General features: G+C 38.9%; 1 protein-coding gene across 1 annotated transcript in view; it reads right to left on the bottom strand.

Annotated features, from left to right (window-relative positions):
- Positions 1–7,581, bottom strand: part of LOC106870408 (cytohesin-1) — a 102,312-nt gene that overhangs the window by 76,983 nt on the left and 17,748 nt on the right. Inside the window, exon 2 of the mRNA XM_014916463.1 lies at positions 6,160–6,233. Within this exon, the coding sequence (XP_014771949.1) occupies positions 6,160–6,233 (74 nt within the window). The remainder of the gene's footprint in view (positions 1–6,159; positions 6,234–7,581) is intronic.

Here is a 7,581-nt window from a genome sequence, read left to right as displayed (position 1 = left end):
CCCCCTGTGGTCCGCGGACCACAGTTTGAAAACCCCTGATCTAAGAGACACATGCATGAAGAAAAAACAGCATCTTTCTCAGCTGAAATACTTTTTGATTGTGGTTACTAGGTCAAACTGACCTAGGGCTAAACAACAGTAAAGAACCTGTTAGATTATACAGTCCATGATATATTGGATTTGATTAAAAGACTAGGCAGTTATGTTTGGTACACTTCTTAGTCATAAATATGATAGATTAGAGCTGATCTAGAATTAAATCACAATAACAACAGTAAAAGGAGACATTAGCTAATGTAGTCTTTAGATCAGTGGTGCTCAACCAGGGTCCATATAAAATTTTGGGGGGTTTGCACAACAAAATAGTAAACTGGGGATCCACAATATTTTTTGAATGGTCCTTTAGATGTATGTGTTGGTATATTTTGCAAGAAACAGCCAGGTTTCTGTCTCTAACATTTTACATAATTCCACCTATACAAGTTAATGTGTGATCCTCGAAGCTTGCCCCGACCCGAAGAACACTAGGAATAGCAGCTGCTTCTCCCAAACCTAGACCGTCGTTTCGCACGTCCTCTCTTGACAACAGCCCCGTTCAAAAAAGGGCACGAAATCCCGATCAAAGCTCCCTCTGCCCTTCTTCCTCTTCCGGTCAGCTCCCCAGTCGCTGACGTCATACCACAGTATCTAAAAAACTAGTTTTTAACTATCAAACGGCTACAGAATAAAACAAAATAGTAATTAAAGGGGGTTCGTAGATGAAAAATGATTGAGAACCCCCTGTCTTAAATAATGACAGGTCACAGAATGGATTTGATTTACAGGACCACGACTATTTGAAAGAGATGTCAAAAACATGACCACCTACCTACTATATATTTACAACAGGTACCAATTAAAAAAAATTTTTTTTTTTTGAGTGAGGGTGGCCTAGAGGTTAGAGTGGCCTAGAGGTTAGGGTGTTGCACTCATGGTTGCCAGATCAGGTCTGGGTGGTGCGTTGTGTTCTTGAGCAAAACACTCCATCTTGTTCTGGAATCGCTTCGATATCAGTCGGACATGTAGCAGAACGATCACTATATAAACGAATTATCTGTGCAGGATGCTCAGCAGAAAAATTGCACAAGTGTTTTTACTCGAACTGAAGAGACTACTACTATTAGTAGTGAAATGAATTCTATTCGCCTTGATAACGAACGATGTAACGACGCTGGTGCCTACTAAAGAGGAGCTCAGTACGTAATTTGAGGTCAGAAACAGGAGAACAGAGGTCATGTAATAGCTATTTCTTTAATTGAAACTTAATTGTCAACAACAGTTTATACATGTAGTTGTGTCTACATAGAAAGACAAGTACTCTGGATATGCCAGCAATATACTCCAAACTTTTTTTTTTTTTTTTTTTTTTTTTTTTTTTTTTTTTTTTGTTCTGGCTAGCTGCAAATTTATCCGTTTGTGTGACTAATAAACTATTAATTAGTAGTGAAAACCCATCTGAACAATTTTTAAACTAATGAGGAAATGCAATGTCTAAATGAGGAAACAATTTCAGAAAGGGTCAAAATTTTACTGGGTCAACTTTTATTTTTATTTTTATTTTTCATTTATTTGCATTTCTTTTTTTTATTTTTTATTTTTATTATTATTTTATATAGGTTTATGTTGTCCACTTAACTGTAAGATGAGTAACTCCTTGATGGATTAGCATCCCATTCAGAGGAAATGTAGGCCTGCCCAGCTAGCCTCTGGGTTGGCATCATTTGAAAACTACAACACAAGGAAGTGCAGAGTGGCTGAGTGTATAACAGTGGTTCGCACCATTTTTGTTTATGGATCCGTTTAATTCCTATTTCACTTTCCTGGACTGCCATAAGCCATTCAATATATATACATAAAAAAAAAAAATCCACTCTTTTACTTGTTCCAGTCATTTGACTGCGACCATGCTGGAGCACCACCTTAAAGGGTTTTAAGTTGAAGAAATCAACCTCAGGACTTATTGTAGTACTTATTCTATCGGTCATTTTTGCCAGACTGCTAAGTTACAGGGATGTAAACACACCAGAATCAGTTGCCAAGTGATGGCGAGGGAGACAAACACAGACACACAAAGATACACACACACATAAATATATACATATACAATGGGCTTCTTTCAAATTCACTCACAAGGCTTTGGTCGACCTGAGGTTAGAGTAGAAGACACTTGCCCAAGGTGTCAGACAGTGGGACTGAACCTGGAACCATGTAGTTGGAAAGTGAGCTTCTTATTTCTTTACTGCCCACAAGGGGCTACACACAGAGGGGACAAACAAGGACATACAAACGGATTAAGTCGATTATATCGACCCTAGTGTATAACGGGTACTTATTTAATCGACCCCGAAAGGATGAAAGGCAAAGTCGACCTCGGCGGAATTTGAACTCAGAACATAACGGCTGACGAAATACCGCTAAGCATTTCGCCCAGTGTGCTAACGATTCTGCCAGCTTCTTACCACACAGTCATGCCTGCACCTATTATTAGGAATTGCATAAAATAATTTAAAACATTTTGTGCATTGAAGAAGTATAACCAATTCATTACAGATAAATTTTAACAACAAAAATCTTATCCCCCCCCACAAGGATCATATGGCTTGTAGTTGAGAACCACTGGTGTATAACAGCATCCAACAGCTGATAATAGAGCATGGTGGAATCTGCTAACATTCAATTGTGAAGATGTTGTTTAGTCCCAGATCAGCTCAGACAGAACAAACTCAGGGCCAAAAGGTGTTCCAACCACAACTATGCCTTCTTTTACTCAGGGCCATAATGTGTTCTACTCATATTAAAATGGTAGAGTGTGATCTAAGGGTGACTTCTCCTCCACTGCATGATAGTGACCTTATTTTCTTGCCAGGTTTAAAAGTACCACCTAGTGTCTGGGTTCTTTCAGCAGGGTTCACATCGCATGCATTCAGACCCGATCTTTGATCTGAAGACTTTCCTCCCTTCCCAACATCAGTCTCGGAAATCCTGAAAAGCATAAAAAAACACTACCCTTCCTCCTATAAAAAAGGACACTTTGAATAATGTAGTCCTAGATGCACAATGTCTGAATAATAGACAAAGGCAGCCATAGCTGAAATACCTTTGATCACAGTTCTACTGGATTGGGGCTCACCAACAAGGAAGCTAAATAACGAAGAAGGACACAGACAATATAGCCAGAATCATTATGAATAGAAGACATGATAGTCATGGCTTGAACACCTTTGAGCACAGGCCTATGGTTAAACAACAGCAACATTCCAACGACCTTAATAATTTTTATGTATGTTTTAATAACATACATAACTAAATTATTAATTATAGTTTAATGTAATTACTACAGATAGAAAAATAAGCTACATTTTTTTATTCCTATCCTTAGTTAATTATTTATCCAAACAATAAAGCAATAACAAACTTCTAATGAACTATAAACAAACTAACCAAATTAACTATTCATACTATGCCACAATGACTTTTTTCCAACTCAAAATGAAGGAAGGGTGTCTACTGAAGTGAGAGCAAATAATAATAAATTTTCCTACTATAGGGACAAGGCCTGAAATTTTGAGTGGGCAGGGGCCTAGTTAATTACGTCGATCCTAGTGCTCAACTAGTGCTTATTTTATTGAGACCTAAAGGATGAAAGGTAATAGGCAGCATTTGAACATCATCATCATCGTTTAACATCCATTTTCCATGCTGGCATGGGTGGGATGGTTTGACAGGATTGGCAAGCCAGTAGGCTGCACCAAGCTCCAATTTGATCTGGCAAGGTTTCTACAACGGGATGCCCTTCCTAACGCCAACCACTCTGAGAGTGTAGTGGGTGCTTTTTACATGCCACTGGCATAGGAGCCAGTCGGGGGGCACTGGCATTGACCACATTCAGATGGTGCTTTTCACGTACCACTGGCACGGGTGCCAGTCAGGCAGCACAAACACAAAGGCACACACGTTCACAAAATAGCTTTCAAATTCATTCACAAGGTATTAATCCACCAAGGGCTTTAGCAGAAGACACTTGCCCAAAGTGCTGCACGGTGGGGTTGAACCTGAAACCATGCGGTTGCAAAGCAAGCTTCTTGATCATACAGAATCTCACTGCTTTTGTAACATAGGAACAATATAATAGTCTTATATACAGAAAATTTAATTCTATTTCCTTGATGCATTAAATTAACAAAGGAGCCTATATGTGGTTATCTGACCTACTGATGTGTAATGAGGATGAAAAATTGGTGGCAGCTTTCCAGGCTATAGTCAATTTCATTGTTTAGTAACAGTCCAGAATACCATGGCATCATATGTGCAATTAATTTATACTGTAATTGCCCAGGCTATTTCCAGTTGGTTCCAGTTGTATATATGTATGTATGTGTGTGTTTGTGTGTGTGTGTACTAATTAATAGTAACCTTATATTCTTCTAGAAAAACTACTAATAATACAAACAATTACAGAGGTCAATTTCCACCCAAATCAACTGGGACGTTTTGGTACATGACTCCTATCTCTTTGGTTCTTGTGGAGCTGCTGTTTCATCTTCTACAATGCTAAACTTGATCAAACAGAAAGTAATGCAAAAATGGACATAACTTTATTGTGAGCTTGCTGCACAATGGCTGCAGCTACAATGCATCACAGAATATGGGAGATTTTGGATATATATTTTTTTGTTCCAATCTGGTGACAGGGGATGAAACAAGGACATTTTTTTTTAATTTTTCAGAAATCAAGCTTCAATCTGGTGCCACACTTCTCCAAAGCCTATGAAGTTCAAGGGCAAAAAAAACAAAACAATGTTATGGTGACTGACTTGGTTTGGTGGGGGGCGGTGGGATAATAAGTGAGTCATCCTCCTTGATTTTCTAGAACATACTATGAACAAGAAGCAGTCCACTGAAACACTTAAAAGCTTAGAGAAGCTATAAAAGAGGAAGAGACCAAACAAGAATCTGAAGTGTTTTTACAGTTGGATAAATTACTTATCAGGAAGCAACAACTCAACCATGAAGTGTGACTCACTTGTCACATATTTGATGTGATGAGATGTTAATGCAACAGCTGTTTTTTTTTTTAAAGCTCCAGATCACTTTTGATCAAGTAGAACTATAATTAAAGATGTTCAAGCCTTTAATAACCCTTTAGCATTCAGATTTCTTTGTCAAATGTATTGCTTATTTATTCACATTGTTTTGAATTAATCTTGCCTTATCTCATAGTTTTAAGATTCCAATGGTATGTTTGTGCATTTTGAAAACGACATTGTAGGGTAGGTGTGAGAGGTTGGATCTGGTCAGTTTGAACATAAAACATAAAATAGATTGACATTCATGTCAACACCAACCTCTCTCTCTCTCTCTCTCTCTTTTTTATTCTCAGACATAATGTATCTTGGTATATATTAACCAATATGGTCTGGATGAGATCTAAGGGAGATTTCATTGCTATCTTAGAATGTCAAGTGATCACACAAGAGACTTCTTTATTAGATCACACATGATGAGAGACTGTATACTTGTTCATGCTGACATGTTTTTCCATGGGTCAGACGTTACTGAGGTACTGTTTACAGCTAAATGCTCATCCAGTCACTAATCCTCACCTGTTTTTCAAACAAGGTATGTTTCATTTCACATGGCTTTGAAGGCACAAAGCAAGTTTGTTGAGAGAAGTGACATTATCACTCAAAGCCCACAACTTTTAGAGAAGAAAGTACAAATGTGAACACACATACACACACTCTCTCTCTCTCTCCCATTCAAAATCTACTCACAAGGCTTTGGTTGACCCAGCACCATAGAAGACACTTGCCTAAGATGCTACAAAGTGGAATTAAGTCGGAAACTTACACGGGTGAGAAATTCATGCATTAGAGGTACCAGCAATGTGAAATCACTCATACTGAGTGTGTAATGAAGCCTCACCAGAGGATTGCCTCTAACAATAATGATAGCCTTCACTTCTCTCCACACACATACACACACCATACAAACAACAGTTATCAGGTTGACTGAAAGAGAATGGTGAGAAAGACATAAAATGCAAAGGGGAGTGAGTGAGAAACAGAAAGAGTGTGCTTGTGAAAAGGAGAGAGAGAGAGTATGTTGTACTTCACCAACCTTGATGTCGAGTTCAAGCTGCTGCTTCCGTCCCCTTATTGTCATCAGGAGTTGCTGTTCATCCTCAGTCAAGTCTAGAAATTAAAAGAGGAAAAAGACACATAATAAGCAAAAGTTAAGACAGTTTGGGACAAATTCTTCACAGACAACAAATATCTGCCTATCTCTATTACACATATAATACAGGCGATGTAAGGTTAATTCCTGGAGAACACAAGGTTACATAGAACATAGAATAAATGGACACAAACGTTGATGGTTTGACCATACAAACAAAGCATAACAGAAGCTGGAATCTTCAGCCAACTTTTGATTTGAGATGTACAAACTTATGTTCTGTCACCAGAGTCCTATTCATCTGTTCCTTACCATTAATGTGTGTGTGTGTGTGTGCATTATCACCGACATGTTTACACACACACACACACACACACAAGTACTTATACAAAATACTTTTCGTAGTTTAATTTCTCTACAAGGTTTATAGAGGGGGTGGGGGTAGAGGGCAAAGAGTACATGGCATTTTGTACTTTCGTCATCATTTCATTAAAACCATGCACACACACACACACACACACACTCACTCACAAACACGCACAGGCAGCAATGTGAAAGCAGATTGTGTTGAGATGTTAACAGTCAAAGATAATGGCATGAGTTAACGATGACATACACACACACACACACACACATACATGTACTCAAACACACACAGTGTCAGTTAAAAACTATTGAGTAATACAACACAACATTGTGAGTCATGCTGCAATAGCAATTAAGAGGATGTTCTGGCTGTTTAGCTTCAGGTCAGTTCTGATTAAACAGAAGTATATCAATAGTAAAATTATTCCATCTTTGACCACCACATCCTTGTTTTATATGTATCATCACCATTTAACATCCATTTTCCATGCTGGCATGAGCTGGACAGTTTGACATGAACTGGCAAGCTGTAGTGATGAACCAAGCCTCCAGCTGTCTGTTTTGGCCTGGTTTCTACAGCTGGCTGTTCTTCCTAATGTCATCAACTTTACAGAGTGTACTGGCTGCTTTTTACATGGCATCAGCACAGGTTCTTCCTACATGACAGCAGCACCAGTGGGGTTGCCAAGTAGCTTGTGAGACAAAAGACCTCTTAGTTGAGAGAAGGAGTAGAATCACTGGAAGTATAATGGAGGGACAGAGACAACTTACACATCATCATCATCGTTTAATGTCCGCTTTCCACGCTAGCATGGGTTGGACGATTTGACTGAGGACTGGTGAACTGGATGGCTGCACCAGGCTCCAATCTGATCTGGTAGAGTTTCTACAGCTGGATGCCCTTCCTAACGCCAAACACTCCGAGAGTGTAGTGGGTGCTTTTATGTGCCACCGGCACAAAGGCCAGTCAGGCGGTACTGGCAACGGCCATGCTCATAT

This window comes from Octopus bimaculoides, chromosome 23 (genome assembly GCF_001194135.2).
Source record: "Octopus bimaculoides isolate UCB-OBI-ISO-001 chromosome 23, ASM119413v2, whole genome shotgun sequence".
Taxonomy (NCBI): domain Eukaryota; kingdom Metazoa; phylum Mollusca; class Cephalopoda; order Octopoda; family Octopodidae; genus Octopus; species Octopus bimaculoides.
Note: the sequence above shows the minus strand (reverse complement) of the source record. Positions and strands in the feature narration are given on the sequence as shown.